This window comes from Camponotus vicinus, unplaced genomic scaffold (assembly GCF_025532165.1).
Source record: "Camponotus vicinus isolate PSW18456_S1 unplaced genomic scaffold, iyCamVici1.0 SCAF_4, whole genome shotgun sequence".
Lineage (NCBI taxonomy): Eukaryota > Metazoa > Arthropoda > Insecta > Hymenoptera > Formicidae > Camponotus > Camponotus vicinus.
In genome coordinates this window covers 16,382,596-16,407,011 of record NW_028141976.1, presented here as the reverse complement: position 1 = coordinate 16,407,011, position 24,416 = coordinate 16,382,596, and the positions used below count along the sequence as shown (strand labels likewise).

The 24,416-nt window shown below is 30.9% G+C and overlaps 2 protein-coding genes and 2 long non-coding RNA genes across 13 annotated transcripts in view; 2 read left to right on the top strand and 2 right to left on the bottom strand.

Annotated features, from left to right (window-relative positions):
* Window positions 1-375: 375 nt before the first annotated feature.
* On the bottom strand, window positions 376-3,134 carry LOC145970801 (uncharacterized). Its single transcript, XR_014438614.1, has 3 exons — window positions 1,690-3,134; window positions 804-1,093; window positions 376-724 (listed from the first exon to the last, which is right to left on the bottom strand). It is a non-coding gene; the product is annotated as an uncharacterized LOC145970801 (long non-coding RNA).
* On the top strand, window positions 599-4,988 carry LOC145970802 (uncharacterized). Of its 2 annotated transcripts, none has more exons than XR_014438615.1 (2): window positions 599-2,691; window positions 3,877-4,988. It is a non-coding gene; the product is annotated as an uncharacterized LOC145970802 (long non-coding RNA). The 2 variants fall into 2 exon arrangements; XR_014438616.1 differs by having other exon boundaries at window positions 599-2,705.
* A 348-nt stretch (window positions 4,989-5,336) lies between these two features.
* The window catches only part of Fry (microtubule binding protein furry), a 32,098-nt gene continuing 13,018 nt past the window's right edge, over window positions 5,337-24,416 (top strand). For 3 of the 7 annotated variants that reach the window (XM_083097775.1, XM_083097773.1, XM_083097771.1), the window contains exons 1-21: window positions 5,339-5,605; window positions 6,023-6,098; window positions 6,166-6,207; window positions 6,607-6,783; window positions 7,741-7,925; window positions 7,981-8,177; window positions 8,239-9,029; window positions 9,123-9,526; window positions 9,612-10,187; window positions 10,270-10,405; window positions 10,530-10,700; window positions 10,875-11,064; window positions 11,142-11,318; window positions 12,302-12,448; window positions 12,865-13,035; window positions 13,118-13,267; window positions 13,360-13,529; window positions 13,745-14,016; window positions 14,196-14,350; window positions 14,565-14,728; window positions 19,854-20,063. In XM_083097775.1, the coding sequence (XP_082953901.1) occupies window positions 6,089-6,098; window positions 6,166-6,207; window positions 6,607-6,783; window positions 7,741-7,925; window positions 7,981-8,177; window positions 8,239-9,029; window positions 9,123-9,526; window positions 9,612-10,187; window positions 10,270-10,405; window positions 10,530-10,700; window positions 10,875-11,064; window positions 11,142-11,318; window positions 12,302-12,448; window positions 12,865-13,035; window positions 13,118-13,267; window positions 13,360-13,529; window positions 13,745-14,016; window positions 14,196-14,350; window positions 14,565-14,728; window positions 19,854-20,063 (4,495 nt within the window). In that variant the 5' untranslated portion in view covers window positions 5,339-5,605; window positions 6,023-6,088. Of the gene's footprint in view, window positions 5,606-5,628; window positions 5,767-6,022; window positions 6,099-6,165; window positions 6,208-6,606; window positions 6,784-7,740; window positions 7,926-7,980; window positions 8,178-8,238; window positions 9,030-9,122; window positions 9,527-9,611; window positions 10,188-10,269; window positions 10,406-10,529; window positions 10,701-10,874; window positions 11,065-11,141; window positions 11,319-12,301; window positions 12,449-12,864; window positions 13,036-13,117; window positions 13,268-13,359; window positions 13,530-13,744; window positions 14,017-14,195; window positions 14,351-14,564; window positions 14,729-19,853; window positions 20,064-24,416 lie in introns of those variants that run through there. The other 4 variants (XM_083097777.1, XM_083097774.1, XM_083097772.1 and 1 more) reach the window with 4 other exon arrangements.
* LOC145970796 (lysophosphatidic acid receptor 6-like) lies at window positions 14,397-18,761 on the bottom strand. Of its 3 annotated transcripts, none has more exons than XM_083097786.1 (4): window positions 18,174-18,761; window positions 15,754-16,671; window positions 15,116-15,320; window positions 14,397-14,968 (listed from the first exon to the last, which is right to left on the bottom strand). In XM_083097786.1, exons 2-4 carry the CDS (start codon window positions 16,555-16,557, stop codon window positions 14,856-14,858), a joined length of 1,122 nt encoding a protein of 373 aa, XP_082953912.1. In that variant the 5' UTR covers window positions 16,558-16,671; window positions 18,174-18,761; the 3' UTR covers window positions 14,397-14,855. The 3 variants fall into 3 exon arrangements, with proteins under 3 accessions (XP_082953912.1, XP_082953913.1, XP_082953911.1); XM_083097787.1 differs by having other exon boundaries at window positions 14,397-14,954; XM_083097785.1 differs by having other exon boundaries at window positions 14,397-14,960; window positions 18,174-18,759.

Genomic DNA, 24,416 nt, shown 5'->3' with positions numbered 1-24,416 from the left:
GCGGGTATTCGAAATTTCGAACTTCCTCCGATGGCGGGAAAATTGACTTTGGAATGCGCGCGATAAGAAAGTCGCTCCTTCGATTGTTCGTTGCGATTAATAAAAGCTTATTAAAAATGTACAGTAGACGCCAAAATACCTTAACATATGAAATTGGTCGCATTCGGGATTAATAATGACTAGATATTATTAAGTTATTATTAGTCTCGAATGCGACCAATTTCATACGTTAAGGCATTATTGGCGCCTACTGTACATATAAATCCGAAAAAAATGAGGATAGTAGGAAGAAAGAATATTTTGTTGAATAATTTTATAATGCAATAAAATATATATATACAAGGGAGAGATACATAAAGTTTGATCTATAAGTATGTCAATCAAAAGGACGAATAAAAATTAATTAAGCCTTAGCAATTGATCGATAAAATAATTATATGTAATCGTCGATTTTGTACAATCTAAATAACACATTATCGGACTAGAGTAAAAAATTTTAGTAAAATTTTAGTAAAAATTTTTTAGTAAAACATCGTTTCAAGTATAATATATAGATTAGTACATTTTAGAAAAATTGACTACGTTTACACGACTCGATTTACGCCGAAGTTCTAACATTGATGTTATAACTACTGACGTTAGATGCCGTATAAACGCTCTTTTACGATGAAGTTATTACATCGATGTAGTGACTCAAAGTCGTTTCCCTGGCGAAAATAAGAAACTTTATAAAGCGTTAACAACCGTTGAGTGAGGGTTTTCTGAGAGTTTATATGCTTTTCAAACTTTGTAAGAGCACTTACATAACGCTGTTGGGTTTTGAATGCTTATCAAACGCTGCAGTGTTGCAATTTTTGTTCTACAAACTCTTTATATAATGTTACATGAAAGTTTTGCAATGCTGAGGTAACATTTTTCAGAGTACGTTCAGTAAACGTTGATACATCTTCGTGTACAGAGTTTACTATCAGACTTTTCAAACGTTTAACAAACACTTTTTCCAATACCGTTTTTTCACTTTCAGCAAATACTTTTTCAATGTGGCGAATTGTACGGCGTTTACACAAACGGCTTGGAAACGCCTAAGAAACGCCTAAGAAATGTAATAGTACATGTGTATATAGAATATGCTTCCTCGCTTTGCCGCTATGCGGCGCTGCATCAAATTAGCTAACTCGTATTCAACTTTCCGTCATAAAGTGTATATAAAGAACTGATACTAACACGATCCGAAGTTTATTTTTTCTTTTAAGGACCGTCTACGATGGAAGTAATATGGAGTGGACGGTGGAGTAAGGCGTAAGCGAATGATTCTTTTCCATTTCGCATTACTCTTAGTCTTACTCCACCGTCCACTGCACCGATATTATTTTCATTGTAGACGGTTCTTTAGTCAGTTTAATTTAATAAACTGATTTAATTTAAAATAATTTGTTTAATAATCTGGATCGCTTGTTGGGATTCAGAATATGGAACAGATTATTTGAAATTAAACGGATAAATGGGAGATAGCCTATTTATTGCGTATATTAAAAATAAAATATAAATAAAAATAAAATTATTCTTATGGCCGAGTGTATTTATATACTTTTATAAATGTCCAAGATATTCACTTATCAAAAATGAAAAAAGTAATATGTCTCGAAAGTTCATGAAATTTTCACATAGATTCCACGTAAATTCTAGTACCGTTTTTGAGCGGATTATCCACTCGAATATCCACGTAGATTCAACGATATTAATCTACGTGGTAATAACGTGGATTTCACGTACTGTTTTTGTCGGGTAATCGCTTAATAGAGGATGCACGCAGTTTCCAAAGATGAAATTAAACACTTAATAGAGGATCTATAAATGTTTAAAGAACTCTTTGCATACGCCATGTAAACGCTATGCAAACTCTCAAAAACGCTATGTACAAACGTCTTTCAAACGCTGCAGTGTTGCAATTTTTGTTCTACAAACTCTTTACTAATCGTTTTTAAACTCTCGACGAACTTCCACAAACGTTCATGTAAACGCCAAACAAACGTTCATGAAACGTCTCATTTTTGCCAGGGTTGGCGAAAAGGCTTAGCGTTATTACATCAACGTAAAAAGGACGTGTAAACGGCCGCAATGTAACGATGGCAATAATGCCAACCGATAAATTAAACATCTTAACTCTCTCTTGTTTGCAAATTTAGTATCACTTCATTGGTATCATTTCTTGGACTCACTTCACTCGAAAGTTATTAAGTTATTTTAGCTTGGTGGGGATAGGATAAGCTTGAACATATAAACACAACTCACTTTAAATAGGAGTTATAACATCAGCGTTATTAAATCGATGTTAGAAGCCGTGTAAACGTAGTCATTGAGCTTAATACTTATTCCCTAATTATTGATCAGCAAGATTTCAAAAGTTTGAATTCGTATCGATTCATTGTTGCCAATTTATAAATGACAACCAATCACGAGCACGTGATCGCGTGAAGTTGCACGAGTATCCCTTACCGGCTGAGAATCTTCACCTATTTTCAGGGCGAACTTTAATCCTTTAAAGTGACCGCGGACGAGCTTGCGCGTTCCTGTCAAGAACGAAATGCAAGGTCAATTCTCTCCGAGGAAGGAGGTCAACGGGACGTGCCTCTTGCGTAATCTTGGCTCGCGGCCATCGCGTTGCGGAGAATCGCGCCAGAGTTCAATGGGGTAACGTCAAAAAAGTAGTGTATTTATATATTTGTGAGAAAAGTGCGCGCACGCGCACGCGGAATAGACGATGCTAAAATCAGCTGTCTCTCGCCCACATACACGTGGTTTGTTACACGCTTGTGACGATAGCGATTACGAAGCGTTCCGCTGGCTCGTGCGCATATCACCGATAGTACACAGTTATACAGTTATATAGTTTTCTTTTTGTATACGTTGGAGAACAAATCACCGAAAATAAATACGCCTACTTTGATCTCTCAATTCTTGGTGCGAGCGTAACACCTTGATACAATTTAAATTATACTTGACATTGGCCTTACAATTAAATTTAGAAGAATTTACGAGGTAATCGAGATAGAAAAGACGCTGTAGATTCCTTATAATTTAGAATCGATTTAATCTTGATTATGAAAATGTCGAGAATAAACATCTGTATGACGTGTGATTCACTAATTTAAAAAAAATTGGATTTTTTTAACGAGCAAAAAGCAATCTACAAATAAATATTTTATTTATTTATTTTATTTATTGAATAAAATTAATCTAAATTGATCTAATTGATCTAAATAAAATTAATTAAAATTAAAAACACAACCCATACAGCACAGAATATTGCAGCAATATTATTAATATTGTTGTAACATTGCAATATTGCTGCAATATTACTGCAATGTTCTGTGCTGTATGGGAATGTCTTGTTATCAATTTATACTTGTTTGCTTATTATCTGTAACGATAATCAGAAGCATTCCAAATTAGCACCAAATAATTTATTTATATCAATACTATAAGATAAGCACCATAGTCTGATGATAAAGAACATGGAAAGCACGTACATAGCAGCATGAGAAAGCATATACATAATAATAAGTAATAATATTGCTAGATAAAGGACTATATATTTGTTCAACTAACTAGATTTTTTTTATTCTTAAAGACAATATTCCAATTTTTAAAAATTAGGAAAATCGTATCACATAATACATATGAAATAGAATTAATTTAATAGGTAAAGTAATGCATATTCTCTGTTAAAATTATTACTAATATAGAAATTTCTCTAATTTCAATTTGAAATATACATTATCGACAAATACTTTTACATAAAAGAAGATAGCTTTTCTGTATAATTAAAAATTTTCCAACTATACGTTACGATGATGATATGAACCTTTTGCTCAGATAATACAGATGACGTCACACGATAAGAACGAGAAGATTTCAGTGAAATTTCCTGCGATACATATCGATACAGTTCGTAAGACTGCACGGACCACGTGCTGTTATCAACTCGTTAAAGGTCGGACCCGAGCTCGGGGACTCGAATATCTCGTATTGGATTAAGTGACGACCTTGAAATTGACTGCTACACTTTGCGACTGCGTAATCGTCCCGTGTTGGCGATTTCCTGATGAACGATCAATGCACCTGGAAAACGTTTCTAACTAATTTTATTATCATTACGAGTCATGTGTAATTGCAAAACGAGGTCTCACTTGGATGGCACGTGATATTGAGAAAAACGAAAAAGTCATTATTGTCGTCATGAGCTTCGTCTCTGTCGTAATATAATCAGGAGCGAATACTGCCTCCTTTAAAGTAAACGATATTTTTTTGCAAATTTTCGAACGAGCATTATTTATTGCTTAAAACGCTCGTATTTTCATTATATAAGCCACGGTTCGTGAATCTTTATTAACTCAAAACTAATAACTTAGTAAATTAAGAAATTTGTTACATTTTAATTAATTAATTTTATAAATTATTATTAATAATAAAATAAAATTTAACAATCTATTTGTATATCTCATAAAGCAAGATTATGAAACATGGGACCGAATTTTTAAATCCACATTAATTACATTTTAATATTCTGTGTGTGTGTGTGTGTGTATGGATTTAAAAATTCGGTCCCATGTTTCATAATCTTACTTTATGAGCTGAATCGAATGATTGCAATCGATTTTTTGGCTGTCCCTGATAAGCTGTGCGTATATATGCGTGAATATTTAAATAGAAATATATATAAACGACGCTTTTATGTAACGTTTCGTAATTTCATACATCAATTTTGCGATCAGTTTCTGCATATTATTATTTTATCATTATGTAATATGCAATGTGAATATTTATCCAATTTCCTGTAGGTATAAAAATATATGTAAATAACAGAAAACATTTTTTTTCTGTACTTTGCACTGAGATTTTATGGAAAAAGGTATAATACTCTGATTTATATTCATATAAAAATAGGTGCCTGAGTAAAAATAAATTTATGACGTGCCAACATTTAATATATCATAGTACATCCTTAAACTTGATCTATTCTGTACATGTTAGTATTATTCTCATTGTCAGTGAAAAATGTACGAGCATTATTTTATACTTCGTAGACATATGCATATGTGAATCACCTAATAGATATATGTATGTCACATAATTTTTCAAAAAGATAAGATATAGCTTTTAACTAAACTGTAATAATATATCGATATACGTTTAACGTTATCTACATAAATATTTCCGCGAAAAACTGTATTTAGTTCGATAAATAATCACTTGACTCATGACTCGATTATTTAAATTATCGTAGATAATTCTGAGGAAACTCTGTTGGTACATTTGACAAGAAGACTAGAAGACAGATTCAACGCTATCTAGTGGTAGCCTACTAGACGGTGTACAGTATGAGAGTAAAAAAAGTCGTAAATTCCTCGAAAAAGACGAAGTAGTGAAGTGGAGTGAGGCGAAGAGTTGATACGGAACAGTAAATAAGCGAATCGAGCCGGAGTTTTGTCGAACGATGCGTTGAATCCTTTTTTTTTTTACGACGAATTATTACGACGTCGTCGAACGTACAAATGGGTGCGAGGTCGGCGAAACGTCATAGTGACATCCGTGCGAATTTACAGTGAGCGTCTTTGTAATTTTATATCGCTTCGTAACTTGTACGATTTGACGTAACCCGGGTTTCCGTATTTTCAACGCTGCGCATTAATTAAATAGCTGATCTACGTAATTATCCGGGATGTAATTTGTGCCGTGAGATACTTCTCCAATCTGACGTTTACGGTAAACGTTACGTTACACGGTCTATAAATTCTACTCTAATTAAGGGTTCCCGTTCAATTTAATTAATTATACGTAATATTCATATATCTGTTAGATAAGACACATTTTATTTAGATAAATATTAGTTATTCAATAACATAACAAGATGAGATAAATAATTCCTTTTTTCTTTTCATTCTTGTAAAAAATGGGTGTCAGTTTGTGTCTTCAGTGCTTTCTGTTGATATTATTTTGTAATCAAGCTAATAAATTGCAGATGTAATTATACATATATGATGATATTCAACATATAAGTGCTGAGGAGAAGACAAAAATCAGCAACATGACTGAAGGTTGGTTATTCAAGTGTTCTATACAATAATAGATTTAGAAACTAATAAATTTATGGATTTATCATAGGTGCAGAGACCCAACCAAATGCGGGAAATGAATCCCAGACAGGTAAATTATTGTTTTATTGATGATTTGTACATATGCGCACAATTGGATACTATGTCTGATATAATTGAGTTAGTGTTTGTTATAGATATCTATATTATGTTACATAATAGAAACTTTATTTTTTAATCTATTTTTCATTATATATGATATTTATTTTATTAAACTGAGAGCTTGTCTTTATACTATATAGATAATCATTTACTATTTAAATATTAACACATAAGTGGAGATGATATTTAATGATCTTTTAAAATTAACAATTGACATGTCATAAGAAATTATAAAAATATTTTATATATTCTTTAAGTATTACAGTAAATCATACTAAAGTAGCTTAAAATATAGTAAGAATAGATTTATAAATAAAAACATTCAGGAGTATATATTATACTTTTGCAGAAGCCTTAGAACCAAGGGCATCGCATAGTGAAGGATTACATGAGGGAGCAACAGAATCAACATCGCAAACTGGTCTTGAACCTATGCAAGAGCTTCTTACAGTTCATGGAACTACGCAAGGAGAAAGCAGTGATGCTGTCAGCATTTACACTGCAAGTACCTCGGTATCTGGTAATGGTAAGTTTATAGATTTTAACAATAATATCAAATGTATATACAGGGTGACCCATTTTAACTTAGGCAGCCAAATAACTCGAAAAATAAGCAAGATAGAGAAAAATGTTTTAGACAAAAGTTGTATGGTTTCGAGGGGGCCATAAGATGGTATCATTGGTTTGACCTTGAAGAGTCATTTGAAGGTCACGTGAAGGTCACTTCAATTTTTTTAAATGGAATACCCTATATATTTTTGTACATTCTTGTAGCTTATTTCGAGAGCTTTCCAAAACACTATAATTAAGTACCTTTCTGTTAAGTACTTTTTGAGTTATGATGCTTGAAATAATTTCTTAATTTTACATAAACCGTAAAATATCTTGTAAAATATTCATTTTTCGATTATCTTACCTTAATACTTTTATGTACAAAATAATGAGAGGAATCAATTGGTGTAAAGAAAACACATAGTTGTTTCGAAGAAAAAATATGTAATTTGCAATTAACAATTCCATATTTTTTCTTCGAAACAACTATGTGTTTTCTTTACACCAATTGATTCCTCTCATTATTTTGTACATAAAACTATTAAGGTAAGGTAATCGAAAAATGAATATTTTACAAGATATTTTACGGTTTATGTAAAATTAAGAAATTATTTCAAGCCTCATAACTCAAAAAGTACTTAACGAAAATGTACTTAATTATAGTGTTTTGGAAAGCTCTCGAGATGAGCTACAAGAATGTACAAAAATATATAGGATGTTCCATTTAAAAAAATTGAAGTGACCTTCACGTGACCTTCAAATGACTCTTCAAGGTCAAACCAATGATACCATCTTATGGCCCCCTCGAAACCATACAACTTTTGTCTAAAACATTTTTCTCTATCTTGCTTATTTTTCGAGTTATTTGGCTGCCTAAGTTAAAATGGGTCACCCTGTATATGTATATATAAATAATTGCATTATTTTTTAGAATCAAGTTCAAGTAGAGTTAGTGCAATAACTGTCGTGTTACCTTGGGGCGCTCAGAAGGAAACAGTAAAGCCGCAGCAAATAGGAGACATGGATCTAAGACCAGGAGAGTATGTGATGCGTATCCTGTTTGCAGAATTTACTTCACAGGCAGAGAAAAAGATGGAAGCTGTTATGACGGAACATGTAAGTAATCATTGAAATAATTGTTGAAGCAATACTTTGAATGCTTTATTTCCAGGAAAAACAATTGTCAAAAGTTTTACAAAGAGGAGAAGATCCACAATTTGATCAGCTCTTATCGGCATTCGGTTCCGTTGCCGAGCATTGTTTGCCATCAATATTAAAAGCACTCTTCAATTGGTACGAACGTCAACTTGTAGATCAAGGTGATCATAAGAAACCTGCTCCTGGGAAAGAAGACCAAAAAGGAAAAAGGTAAAAAAATGAGAAAATAATATATCTTACAAGTATTAATAACAAATACATTATATTTTAGCATTATGTATACAATAGTATCAGGAAGTGTAGAAACAGTGGAAAGAAGTGAAGCAGATCTTTTGCAAGAGCGTAGAGATCTTGCTGTTGAATTTATATTTTGTTTGATGCTGATTGAGGTTTTACGCCAATTACCATTTCATCCTGGACATGAAGATTTAGTAACCTATATTGAAAATATTGCTTTTAAACATTTTAAATACAGAGAAGGCATACAAAACGAACCAAATGCAGCTAATATTCATATTATCGCTGATCTTTATGCCGAAGTAATCGGAGTTTTGGCACAATCCAGATTTATGTCAGTAAGAAAACGTTTTATGGTGGAACTGAAAGAATTACGAGCTAAAGAGCCAGGTCCTCATACTACACAGAGTATTATTTCCCTATTGATGGGGATGAAATTTTTCCGTGTTAAAATGGTACCAATAGAAGAGTTTGAGGCATCATTTCAATTTATGCAAGAATGCGCTCAATACTTTCTAGAAGTTAAAGATAAAGATGTTAAACATGCTTTAGCTGGTCTTTTCGTTGAGATACTCGTCCCAGTTGCTGCTGCTGTGAAAAACGAAGTAAATGTACCATGTTTGAAAAACTTTGTAGAAATGTTGTATTCGACAACATTAGATATGTGTACAAAATCCAAACACAGACTAGCACTTTTTCCATTAGTAACTTGCTTGCTTTGTGTCAGCCAGAAAACATTCTTTTTACAAAATTGGCATTATTTTTTAGCCATGTGTTTATCTCACTTGAAGAATCGCGATCCAAAGATGTGTCGAGTTGCATTAGGTAAATAGATTAAAAATTTTATATATATTATTTTTCTAAAAAAGAGAAGAAGAAAAAGATGTAAATATATCTTTTGCATTTATTATATTACAGAGGCTTTATATCGTTTACTTTGGGTTTACATGATACGAATAAAGTGCGAGAGCAATTCAGCTACACAAAGCAGACTGCAGAGCATAGTGAATTCTCTGTTTCCTAAAGGATCGAAGGCGGTAGTACCGCGAGATACTCCGCTGAATATTTTCGTAAAGATTATTCAGTTTATTGCGCAAGAGAGATTGGATTTTGCAATGCGTGAAATAGTGTTTGATTTGCTGTCTGTCGGGCGACCGGTCAAAATAATTTTAACTCCCGAACGTATGAGCATCGGACTTCGCGCATTCCTCGTTGTAGCTGATAGCTTGCAGCAGAAGGAGGGAGAACCGCCAATGCCGCGTACTATGGGCGTACTGCCAAGCGGAAACACCATGCGTGTTAAGAAGACATTCTTAAATAAAGTATATATGTGTAATTGATATATGTAATATTTATGCATTTATTAAACGTAGCATAGTTATAATTTAATATACTTTTATAATTTAGATGCTGACAGAAGATACTGCACGAAGCATAGGAATGTCTTCGTATTTTCCACATGTACGCCGAGTGTTCGTCGATATCTTGCGCGCATTGGATGTTCACTATGGCAGGCCTCTCATGATGACCAGTACTCAAAATATGAATAAAGAACCGGACGAAATGATCACTGGAGAACGCAAGCCGCGAATAGACCTCTTCCGAACATGCGTTGCCGCTGTCCCACGACTGATTCCTGATGGAATGACTGGTGCAGAATTAGTTGATTTACTGTCTCGTTTGACGGTACACATGGACGAGGAATTACGTGCATTGGCATATCAAAGTTTGCAAACCTTAGTGCTAGATTTCCCCGATTGGCGACAGGACGTTGTGCTCGGATTTACGCAGTTTCTAGCTAGGGATGTACAAGATACGTTTCCGCAACTTGTCGACAACGGCTCGAGAATGCTGTTACAATTGTTAACCAGTTGGAAAAACGCTCTGGCAAGTCCTAGCATAAGATCTAAGGAACAATCGGTAGATAATGCACGGGTGAATATACGAGTGGATGTTGGTATCAAGAAGTGCGAATCAGGCCAGGTTTGCATTAATTTTTAATTTTTTTTAGCGTTTATAAAATAATGCATGTATAAAATATATATTTTATTTTTCGTTTACACAGAAAGTAGAACCCGTGTCCAATATATTCTATTTAGTAGAAGGATTTGCGTTGGTTATGCTCTGTAATTGCCGCCTTTATCCTCGAAGACTGGCTGTTCATATCTTACGCGAAGTTAAACTTTTAATGAAGACTTTAGGTAACTATATTTACATATATTAGGTTACTATATTTACATATATTAGGTAACTATATTTACATATATTAAATCTATAATGCATCTCTAATTGCAATGCTATACATCTTATATATATCATCTTCAGGAGGACCTGAAGATGATCAATCTGTTATTGATGTGATTGATGCTTGCTGTCCCGCCGTTTTGGAGAAATGTTATCCTATGTTACCACCAGCTGAGAAAGCAGCTGCTGCATCTACGTCTAATGTGGATTTACAATGGATAGCAGACAGAAGTAGTTGCGTTTGGACAGCTGGTAGTATTTTATTTATTATACTTTTGATATATAGGCTATATATTATATTACATTATATTACAATATCTTTATATTTCTTATATATTATATTACATTATATTACAATATCTTTATATTTCTTATACATTATATTACATTATATTACAATATCTTTATATTTCTTTTATATTGCAGGATTTCACGATGAAAACAGTACCAAGAGTTCTTCTTCGCTTAATTTAAATGGGGCCGATCCATGGGCCAGTTGTCTATTTGCCTTTTTGGAAAAAGATAGAGTACTTACATTATGTCCAAATGCTGTTGCTCATTCTTGGCCTATTGTCTTTACTCGTATAAACTCCCTGTTTTCAGTAGTGGATCCTACGTAAGATTAAATTTGTAATTAACTTACATTAGACATTTCAATTTTGAAATAATTAAAATTCATTAAATTATGTACAGTCCGGTAAATGACAATCGAGCTTCGTTACTAAGAAGTTCAACAACAGTGAGAAAACCGATAAACGAGAGAGACGTTTATATGCACATCTGGAAAAATTATCTGACTTTTGGATATAGAGTCGTGCCACCTGTGCCAAATCCGGTTGTTCGATGCGCCAGTCCAGATCTCAGCCTCAGGTAAGTTATATATATATAGAAAATATAAAAAAATTTACGATAGGAGTTCAAATATCATATGTATATCATCCTATTACATATTATTATTATTATTTAATTTTTTCAATAGAGATTTAATTTAAATAGTTATTCATGCTTATTATGTATCATTCAATCAAAAATACATGTGATTGTGTGCATCGCTACACTCGTTGTAAATATAATTAAACGAATTTATATTTAATAAACAAAAGCGCAGTAAAGTGCCTTTCTTAAATGTATTTGTACTGATAGAAGCTATGCATACAATTTGTATTTACACACAGAATTTGTTAAGATACTCAAATAAGATTGTGAATAATTAAAAGTTCATGTTTAGCAGAACAATATATTAGAGCTTTAAGTGTATTTAAGAAAAATGAGTCACACAGAATATATAAAATCAATATCACTTGGCATCAATTGGTGTTGAATCATATTTACATTAGTGTTTGCCATTTCATAGAAATATCATACTTATTCACTTGTCTCAGAAAATGTTATATTAAATATTTTATAGAATTGTAAAATAAATTATAGTTTCTTCATTTTATATGTTAATCCTGTACACTGGCACAATCATCGAACTGTTTTTTTTTAAAGAATATCTTTAAGTAAACACACAAAATATATCTAATATTATACACAATATATATATATAATATCATGCACACTTTACAATGGCGATTTTGCCATCACGTATACTGGCACCAATTCGTATCAAATTCGCGTTTTGCATTCGGGAGCGGGATCCATTCTACTCTGTCCTCTTCCTCTATGCATATACACACTTCGCTTTATTTTTCGCAACACTACATCTCTCGCATGCTGTCTCCTATCGTTCTATGTCTCGTACATGTACATCTTTCTTTCCCTCTCTGGGATATTAGAGTAGTAGACTCTCTGAGCAGTAAATAATGTCTGATACAAGGAGCATTGGTGGTACACTGTATTGCATACTCTAGTGGTCAGCATACGGTGGAGTTTGGTGTGTTGTGCATGAGTAAGGAGTTGAGTCAAAGCCTGGAGAATCTCGGCGGGGCGCAGACCCTGCCGGGTCGGTTTTCTGTACCGTCCATTTCCGGCATCTACACCCGTCATAAGCGTACCAGGTGAGCCTGAGAGATTACTAATCGCGAACAAAAACGACCATGCTTCCTTCGATGTCACCCGGGATTTGAACGGTCGTTGGTAATCGCACTCTGTATCTCCCACTGTTGAATCTTTGTCTCTTTTCTTACTCTTTTATATAACGCAATACAGTTTGATATTTTTTTTTCTATTGAACTTTCAGCTTCGTGCTCGAGCTTTCTTACCGGCTTAACAATTCTTTCCGTGCGAACTTGCGTATCGCCATCCTTGCCTAGCCTTACGACCGTTCCCGATCGCTTTTTTTCTGATATTAAACTTTGACGGATGTATATTCGAGCACACACAGAAAATTATTAATTTATGAACTGTACAATAAAGTACAGTAATGTAATAAAGTACTTGGAAGTGGTAACACATAACAATATTGTTTCCGCAGCTCTTCGCCGGACAGTTTATCCGCAGAACGCGGTGATAATAAATCACCGGGCACTAACGCGAGCCCGGCAGCCTTATACAAACTGACTGTACCTTTGCTGAGATGCGAGGCTATCGACGTCAGGGATGCTGCGGTACAAGCAATTGGAAAAGTGAATGCCGATGCTTTAAAGTAAGCACATTTCCATATAAAAAATTTTATATGAGTAAGAATAAATTGCAAAATATTTTTTGATTATCTTACGTTTTAACAGAGATTTGATGGAAGAATTGGTTCCTTACATCCGGGAAGCGGTAGATCGAAAACAAGAAAATATGAGACGACGAAGAAGACGGGATGCTTTGAGACTGCAGCTAGTAAGAGTACTAGAATTGATTGCCGAATATGGAACATTTGGTATCTGGTGAGTAATATATTGTTATATATTATTTTATTTTTCTTTATTTGTTTACACTACGAATAGATTTTAAAGAAATCGCTGTAATCTTTTTCCAGCCCAGCGGTTTTAGATCGCGAGACACAATCTTTACACCCTACATTCGTTGAGTACATAGATGGTGCGCGCATTTATTTAGAAAACGAGACCGATAAGGAAGCACCTGCTGTACGAGACATTAAATTGCACTTCTGTAACTTTATCAGAAAAATGATCAAGAGTTTTTCATGTAAGTAATATTTCACTCAAATAATTCTGAATTTTGAAATGAGTGTATATATATATATATGTATATATATATATATATATATATATATATACACTCATTTCAAAATTCAGAATTATATATATATATATATATATATATATATATATATATATATATATAATATCTTGTGAATAATTTATTATTTTTTTCATTTATTTCGTTTTTTGTTCCTTTAGTGGAGACATGTTACACCTTGTTGAAGAGGGATTTAAGAAGAAATCTATTCATGCTCTTTGCTAGTTGGGCCGGTGTTTATGGCAAACCGCTTACAAGTACATCATCTATGCAAGAGGAAGAAAAATCTTGCACGGAATTGCAACTCTCAGCCTTACAAGCTATGAGTGGATTACTCTGTTGTGGATCATGCTTCAATCCGCAATCACTTTCGGAAGAGGGTGCCATTTTATATCAATGGTTGGACTCATTATTAGCCAGCAAAGATGAAAAGGTGAATTAATTATTTTTTTCTCCATATATACCTTTCTTTCTGCAGACATTATTATCTCATTACTTTAAAATTTAAGATTACATGTACAATTATATATAATTAGTAGATATATTACGCATTAAATTCTGACTGAATTAAGATATCCCATTATTCTATCTAATGCCATATCTTTGTTGCAGATTTATGCACTTGCACGTGAAACTGTCGTATTATTGCTCGAGGGAAATCCGGATATTGGTACGCTTTTGGATTGGGTGGTGGATCGATGTTATACTGGTGCTCCGCAAGTAGCCGACGGCTGTTTTCTCGCTTTGGCAACAATTTTCAGCGCCAGGTATGAGTTAGAAAATTTATATCTTAAATATAAGTATATCATAAAATAAAAAAAAATTGCGTTTTTTTATTGAGTAGAGAAAAACACTATATATATATATAGCGAGTAAATAGTATCAGACATATTTATATCAATGAAAACGTTGATATAATCATAATATAGTAATAAGACTCATAAATCATTGTAAGTACATTAATGATTTTGTCTTTTTCAGGGAATATCCTTGCGATCACTACACCAGTGTCATCAATGTCACATTGATGAATACAGGATGTCCCCGCGCTCCGGTCCACGATGCAGCATTGCAACTTCTTCAACTGTTGGATCAACGCTTTTTCGGAAATGTGGGCCCGCTTTCAGCTACAGAACTTGAGGCTGGTAAGTAACTTGTTCTTTGTGTATTACAATACTGTGTATATCCATGCACTATAATACTACTTTTAACACATAGTTTATTCAATTAATTATAATGAAAAGAATTTTTCACTATATCATAATCTTTTATTTATTGTGAGCTTTTGCATTTCTTGACAATTTTTTTGTTCCGCATTGTCAAATTGATTTTGTTCCGATTGTTTGGTCGAATTGCACCTATGCGTGAATTCTGAAACTGCGAAGCTTTATTAAATTGATCACAAATCTAGATCATCTGTTCATTAATTAACATAATTCATAGAGGAAAAAAAAATTTCTCGATCAGATATTCATAGCTATCGATATGACGACATCATTATCGTTGTTATCGTATTATTATTAATTATTTACCATACTGCTTTCCATGACTCGCCATCTGCATAAGAGTTCCGTTTCTCCTAGTATTTGAACGTTTTATAAACATGCGAACCATTGCTCTGCGAAAATTCTGCCCGCTCGCGCAATAAAAAACAAAGTTTATTCCGAAACTCGTGTTGAACAATAAATTGCACATTTGCTGCGCTGGAGTGAGCCATGTTGGTGATTTGTGATATTCCTAAATTCAACAAACATAATAATTATTAACACTGTGAAAATTTAAAAATATATCATAGTTAAGAAAGTATAGTTCAATGCATAACTTAACAATGCAAGTCAAAATCGATATTATGATACAATAATCATTATATAAATAGTGATTTAGTAAAATATGAATATGGATAATATAATTGTAATTAGTTAATATAGTTGTAATGTACATATTCTTCTACTACAAATGTCTAATTTCGCAAAAGTAATCAAGTAATGCAAGAACATATTAAATGACACTCCATTAATATTGTAATTTATAGAAAAAGAAATTTTAATTCTAAGAAAGATTTAATTGATGAAGCTTTTATTATCCACATATGGATACTTTAAAATGAAAAAATTCTTTATGTGATCGATATTACATTGATCGATTTAATATATTAAATATAGATACATACGTAAAGAAAAGCAATCACTCTGAGGACGAACGATGGCATATTGAGACAGAAGAATGTGCTCGAAACGAGCAGAAGCATTTTCGTAACTTTAGTCTGTGGCATTCTATCTCGAAGAGTCTGAGCTTTATCATTGGAAGCGTTGGATTCTATAGTCAAAGTTCGTCGAACATGGTCGAGCTTGTAAATATTGCGCGCTATTAGGGTATTAAAGATTACTATCATAGTCAGGGGCAAGGCAAACGTCATGATTGTATCGAAGATATTGTAGGCATTTGCCCAGGTTTCCCAATCATTGTCCAACTCACAGCCAGTCGTGTTCTCATTAGACGTAGAGAACAGAACTACCGGACTGCACACCGGAATCGCTAATACTGTCAGGCTGATCACTACAGCTTTTGCTCGGGTGGCCGTACATAAAGATTGACGACGAAGCGGCCATCTGACTGCCACGTACCTTTCGATGGTAAAAGCTATTATAAGCCACACGCTGAGGAAGCTGCAGAGAGTGCTGAGATAAATGAAAAACTGGCAGAAACCCCACCGATTGAACAGATCTATTTGCACCATATTGAGCCAGACTACAAAAACCGTCACTAAGAAGATGGTGTCACTTATTGCCAGCGCGCCCAAATAAATACTGGATGAAAAATAACGTAGCTTCGTACCGAAGAACACACATACGGATAAACAGTTGCCCAGCAGACCGAAATGTACGAGAATCGGCGTATAATACCGTTGAATGTCTTGTAGGAACATATTAGGCGTGTCTTCTTGTATTACTGCACTTTTATTTTCAAAGCTCATTCTTGAGTCAATTTCAACTTGTCTTCATTGTCGTCATTAATGAGAAGAGGAGCAGAATACGCTTTAATCGCGCCGAACATAAAGTGCATAACAACTTGCGTCATACACGATGACCTGCAAAAGCATTAGTGTTTTATATTGAAGGAAAGAGAGAAAGAGAGAGAAAGAGGAAAGAAGAAATATAGAGTATATTCTAAACGCATTTCCTCTAAACCATATATCAAGATTAGGACTGAATTTAGAAACTGAAACTGAGAGTGATCATTTGATATTCCGAAGTCATAATTACAAAAACATCGAAAAACAGAGTTTTTTTTTTAGATAAATAAGCCTTCATATTTTGAATAGTTAACAAAATTTACATTTTATTGGATATTTGGACTTTTTAATTAATTTTAAATATTTCTATTTAAATTGTTTTTCAATATATTTTATGGAATTAATTTTACATTTTAGTTGTAAATATTTCAATTGTTGATTAATTGTTGAATTTGTTTAATTTGTTCATTAACACAAGATGCATTTTAAAAAATTGTCGATATAATTTTTAATATAATAAAAATAAAAGCGACAAGTGGTATATATTTCCATACATCTTTCAATTATTTTATTATTTGATTAAATGAACGCGTTTTGCATTCATATATCATAAAATACAGTATCAGTGTTTACAATAAGAAGTAAATTATGAGGAAGTATATCGCTTATCACGCGCACACGGAAATCCTTCGGATGCTGCAGATACGCTAACATATGGTTAACGAACATATTATTGATTCAAATTATTGTAATAATATATTATATATTAATTGAATACTTTAATATTGTTTAAGATAACATTTTATTATTATTGAACTAAGACAAAGTGTTACTTATTTCGGTAAATATCTTTTTGATACGATACTTTCTTTTGATACGATATCTAATTATAAATAAAACTAAGAATCACTTTACAATACGATGATAACGTGAGAAAAATTCTTATCTGTGCTGCAATATTGTGTGCTTTTAAAATTCAATGTAATTTGCTATTAACTATGACGTATGTTTTTTATGAGTTATATTAATAATACTCATTTTCAAATGCGAATAATTATTATAGTATATAAATGAAAGAGAATATTCTTATGATATGATATTAATATTCGATGATGAAAGTGATGTGATGTGCTTTACATTTCTCGGAAATACTCGTTAAAAAGTATTTATTCAAAGAAATTGAAAGCTTCAAGTGTTTATAGTTTCCTTTTAGTTCCAATCTTATGTTTTCTTTCTACATAAATCTTACGATATTTAATTGAAAATATGATATAAAAATAAACATTCGATATGTCAGTTGTGACATAATAGAAATTTTTTTATAATTATTTTTTATAGAGAAAGAATTAAAATTTTTCAATTACGTTGAGATGATTATAAAAAAATAATTATATAGAAATTTATAGCAGTATTATAATAAAATAATTATAGATTTTTTACATTAAATATCTTCGAGACGAATCTATTTTTTTCTTGTGTTTTATATTTTTTTCATAAGTATGCTTTTTAGTTTTTTTAATTCCAATTAGTTGAAAAGGCTCGTCAAATATTTTTAGATATCAAAAATTGATGCATACCTGTTTATTGAATTTCAATAGATAGATTAATGGTTTATTTGCGATATGCCAGATGCAAATCATTTGTTGGGCTATTTATTGGGCTACTATCCAGATTCTGTAGACACAACTTATGACATGACGCTGAAAGCTGCTTTTAACGGCGATGTTCCAAACACTTTTGAACACTTCAAATATATGTCTTACGTATTAGAAGGTCTTATGCAAGATCATACACAATTTTAATGTTTCGAAAATATATAAAAACTGTTATACGCGCAACACGTGTCATGTTCAGTGCCGGCAAGATTATCAATCACTCATTGATATTATTTAATAAATTTCTCATTTTAGATATTTGTGATTTTTTAATTTAATAACATAATTATTTGTATTAACATTAAATATAAATAATTAAGATTAGATCATATAATAATCACAATATCTTTCACTAGTTTGTTTTAAAAGAAAAGTAACGAATTATGATATTAAGGACTTTTCGCGATAGAATTGTAGTACTTGAAACATTTAGTTTTCGGGCACTAATATTGCACTTTTAGAGAATGTATCCGAGTGCCGTCTCAGCTATTTCTGCTAGATGCCCGACTCATCCATTCCTGATAAAGCTCGGTGCATCCAACATTCTGGCTTCTGCGCATCAAACTAATATAAATTCTCGGTTCTTCACGGCGCATGTTATTCTGCTATATTACGAAAAAAAAACTTATATATTTCCGCGACTTATAAGTTATTATATGATAAAATCATATAAAAATTTTAGCGTATAATCTTTGATTGATAGTATCTCTAATTTAAAATTGATCATCTTCCTTTATTTGATAAGAATATTTTAATAAATCGATTATTGATTTTCAAAACTTTGAGTAAACACACACATTTGATCTTTTTTCATTTTCTTTATCTACTTGATACTAATTTGTGTTTTACTACAATTATATTATAGGCACGAACAAATCAATTGCAGCAATTAAATTTGAATGTATACGATAAAATAAAAGTTACAGAGCTTTTAATATAATATATATTTGCAATTTTAATGTATAAAGACTTGTATCACATTTTATGTATTATATTGATAAAGCTCATCCAGATCTTTAATGCATTTTTACACAAAAGTTACGTTTATATTTAAAAAAAATGTCTTTTCTATTTTTACATGAAGATTTTGTTAAAGATCGAGTTTGTTATTGAAATTCATTACAAAAAATGCATTTTACATAGATTTTATTTGGGTTTGAAATCATTTTAGATGTGCACGTGTGCGAGTGTGTATAAATATTACATATCTATGTATATATTTTATATATTTTTTATATCATATTTATATTATAATATACATTACATTGAATTCTATTGAAAAATAATCTGATACAGAAATACATTAACGTAAAAAGCATGAATTTCTTTTTTTTTTTCAAAGATATGTATTTGATTTTTGCAAAGGTTATATATTGATGTAAAATATTTTCTGTAAAAAGTACATTATAGTATGTATTTCAAGACATTAAGAAATCATGCACTGTGTGCAGGTGTTGTAAATATTTCAATTTAATTTGCTATTAAGACAATATAAATATCAAGTTGGTAATCAATCAATTAATCAATTAATTGTCAACTAATTATGTGAGTGAAAAGATAAATAATTGCTAATTTCAAAATTCTTAACATGTTTCATCTTAGGGCACAATGACCCTCTTGCCAGCTCCACTGCAACTGTAACTTCTGGACCAGGTCAACAAAGTAATCCTGCAGGTGAAATTTCCTCTGGTGGCACAGTCAGAGGTGGTACATTAGATGTCCTCTTATCGACCACTTATTGCCGCAGTCAAATGTATCTTTCACGACAATTGGCTCAATTACATCCGGAGCTGACAATGCCCATGTTCAGCGGTAAGTGAGAAATCTTTGCATATATTTTTATTAATATATTTTCAATCCCTAATTTTAAAGATTTATTTTGTAATATAGTTTTATGGAGTAATATAATCATTGAACATCAGCTAATTATTTTTATAGATAAAATATTAATTTTTATAGTTTTTCCATGTTTTTAGATATTTGCAATGTTTTAAATATAAAACTTTTTTAAATGAAAGACTAAGAATTTCTTAATATTTTTTTAGAATTTTTGATATAATACATAATTCGATATAGTTAAATTCAGTTCTTGTTTGTATGGATTGATATGTTCCGCAAAATGCAAAATGTAGTTGATTAAACATCATTTTATTAGTTCTGCAATTCTAATATCGCGCGTGCCGCGCGTCTAATATATGTTAAATTAGTCTAGTAAATGTCATAGCGTAATTAAAAACTTTTTAATTTGTGTAGGCGTGTGGAGTATGTTCTGAATGCTTTAATTATAAAGAAATATCTCTGCATGATTTACAATTACTTAGAAGTAATTAAAATTTTATTTTTTTTCTATTTAAATTTTTAAGATATAATTCTTATTTTATTTATTTAATATATTTTATTTATTTAATATATTTATTTAATATATTTTATATATTTAATTGTTGTAATGCGAAAACATATTATAGAAACAATGCAAAAAAGAAATATGATAAAGAACACGTTAATCATAAATTATTAGACACGCCCATTGCATAAGAATCTTGCAATTCTTTTTCTCTAAGCTGGTATTACTCTCTCTGTGAAAGATAGCAGTATACATAACATACGATTACTCTAGAGGACTATTAAAAACTTACACATTTATATAAAAAACACCCAAAGAGAGAGAATCTCTTTTATAGATAAAATTTTAAAGCTATTTTTATAGTATGCATATATATATATAATTTATGTTATAATTTTGTCACAGTTTTAATATACAGAATTTTGTGAATGTGTCTAAGACTAAAAATGATTTAAATCGAATTAAAAATCAGCTTGAATGTAATTTATACATTTACGCAAAATAGAATACTACCTGTTATGAGATAAAAAATTGTTGTGTTTTTTTAAAGTTTTGACATGTGAAAAAGAATTTGCATTGCAAACAATGCAATTTATTTTACCTTGTAAATAACATGATGCAGTTGGATTATTAAAAAGAAACAGAGAATTATTTGCTTTTATTATCATAGAAATGCACGCAACAAGAGTCACAAAGCATATAGCATCGTGTGATCTTAATAGAATTATTATAGATTTGCATAAACAATCGATTATTCAAATGTAAGGATGTTAATTATGCAGCAATTCTCACATGTCCATGCTCTCATCAAATCGTTCCGGAGGCGTGTCGCATAAATCATATAAACATTGAATCATCGCTGATCTGTTTAACGTCTGTAGAAAAATTTGCATCAAATTAAATTTTATAATTCAGAGTAAGTAACGAAAGAATATATTTAATTTGTTTAATATTATAATGAATAAAATAATAACATCGTATAAAATAATATAACATATACTATATGATGAATAAAATAATAACATAGTATAAAATAGTAACATACAATACAATTATGCGTAATACAAAAATACACGAAAATAAATCAAATAATAGATATCTGTATGATATACAAAACAAATTAAAAAAAAAAAATGAAATGTAAGTTTGATTAATAGGATTGAAGGGTTGCTATTCAACACATGGCGTAAATTTTAATTATCTGTCGCATAAATGATTGATTTATTAATGTAATTACGAGATTCTCGAATATATTTTCATATATACTGCAATTAATGATATCTACTACTAAATTTTATTTTATTTTATTATATATGTGTATATATACAGGGGGTACCTAAATTCGCGATAAAAATATTTTAATGATAAATTCTTTGTAACATTTTAAAACGAAAATTCTAATACGAAAATGTCGAGGCTATAATAATTTCCAAATGGAAAAAGTTTAAAGATCACAAATGACAGGGCTAAGGTTTCGCGCACTCAGAGATGGCAAAATGACTAGTGGTAAAGATGCTTCCATGAATGCTTTTGACATTAGTGAAAATATTCAAGAATTTCATTAAAAATCTATTTCTATTTATCCATAATGAATTATAACAACAGTTTAAAATGTTTTTATTCAATAATTTAATATATCGATATTGATATGTGTCAGCTGTCATATTCAGCCTCCACTGAGGTTAGTTGACATAATTATTTAATATATACATATTAAATTATTAAATAAAAACGTTTTAAACTATTATTGTTATAATTCATTATATATATAAATAGAAATATATTTTTAATGAAATTCTTGAATATTTTCACGATAATTTTACTAAAGTCAAAAGCGTCCGATTCACCATTACCAGAAAACTAAGAGAAACAGTGACCTTTTTTACGAATTTAACCTTTTAAATACAATCATTACTTTTAATGAGTTGTAAGACGCATCAAGTTGCCTCGTTTACATAATAGATTTGCTGCTCTTTGTTTTAATTTTGTGACGCATTCTAACACGCATCCTTGCCACCGTTCATTTTAATGGATGTTTAAAAAGCATGAAGAACTGGTGTGGCACGCGCGCTTGCGAGAGAAAAATTCATGCAACAATAATCCAAAATAATTCTATTGCGCGAATTATTATCTTATATATTACTGGAAAATTGGTTACATTTTGTTTTATTGTGTTCGAAGCGGCGAATATTTTGTTTCTGAAACGATGTAATATAAAATTGTAATTTTATTTCGTGAAATTCTATATATGATAGGTATCGCACTCGATAACAGCTTGTAATATAAGAAAAAAGAAGTTTTATTTTATTCAAAGAAAAAATCTTTTTATTTATATTTTTTTCGATAGTTATATTTTTTAAAGAATTAGTAAAAATTTAATAGGCAGTTTGATCCAGATATTTTAGACAGTATCTCTTTCATGAATTAAAATTTCTGAAATATAGGTATGTGTTCAGAAAGATTAATCTCATTATAGTATTTGATAGATTATATAATTTTATCTTTTTATATAATTTAATTTATAACTTAATTTATGCTTTGATTTTTACGCGATAAAACACATTTTAAATTATTTATAACCAAAAGTATATAGACGAAATAGCTACATATAATAACAATGAAAATAAATGCAACGTAGATAGAATATAATTTGTTCAAAACGAAAGCTAGTATCAATCATAAGCTCTCTCTCAACTTACGGCAAATTGAAATTTGGATGTATAAATTAATGAAAGGATTTACTAGATTACAGCTAACCATTTAATGGAAATTACTCATAAGCTAGCATATAAGAAAAAATTTATAAGTGATATTAGCCGATCAAATAGATTTATTTTATTTCATACAATCTGTATTATTTATGTATAAAAAGGATTCTATTTCTGTAGAAATGAAAAGGACAGATATTTATATTTTAGAGATTTTTATTTTAAATTTAAGTTATAAATTAGAACAGGATGAAATATATATATTTCATCCTGTTTTATAATTCTTTTGCTTTTTATGTAATATGATTTTTCTTGCGACAATATTGTACATATCAATATAAATATAAATATATATATATATATATATATATATATATATATATATATATATATATTATATATATATTTTCTTGAATACAAGTAGTGACACGTCGACGCATCGATTCACGGACACGTTCAAAAATGCCTGGCGTATAGCGGATTGTTTCGCAACCTGCAGTGATACGGTCACGAAGATCTTGATAAAAAAAAAAAAATGAAAATGGTGAACATTTTCAACATTTATTGTAATATACTCAAGGTCACATTAAAACCAAATGTAAATAAGCCTAATTAAACGATTATCGTCTACAATAATTAATCCTAAATTTTTCTTTGTGTAAGTAATACAGCTAACAGTATTTTCAACATAACTCCTGAAATAAGCATTTCCGCACCTATGTCCATATAACATTTTTTCATCCTTCAGGTGTGAGGAATATCTCCTTAAATTTTTGACATACCTTTTTAGAACACCCTTTTTAGAACACCCTGTATATATATTTATATTATATATATATGTCAATTGTTATATATGATCTCATATTTTTTAAATATGATATTAAATAAATGTAATGAAAGAGTAGGCGGCATTATTGAAACAACTGCAGATAATTGCAGACGGTCATCGAAATAATTCCATGTGATTTTACGCGTACACACATGTTCTGAAAACTGTAATATTATTATTTATATATGCTGATGAAAATAACAAATGTTCTTCCACATCTTGTTATTTCAAATAGAACGTTACGTCAATTCCGTATGAAGCAATATTGCAAATATGTTCAATCA

Coding starts and splice junctions, on each gene's coding strand:
- LOC145970796 (XM_083097785.1), bottom strand. CDS start 16,557: ATGAGCTTTGAAAATAAAAGTGCAGTAATACAAGAAGACACGCCTAAT. Junction 15,321..15,753: donor GAGTGATTGCTTTTCTTTAC/GTATGTATCTAT, acceptor TGTTGAATTTAG/GAATATCACAAATCACCAAC. Junction 14,961..15,115: donor GAGTCATGGAAAGCAGTATG/GTAAATAATTAA, acceptor AAAGCTTCGCAG/TTTCAGAATTCACGCATAGG.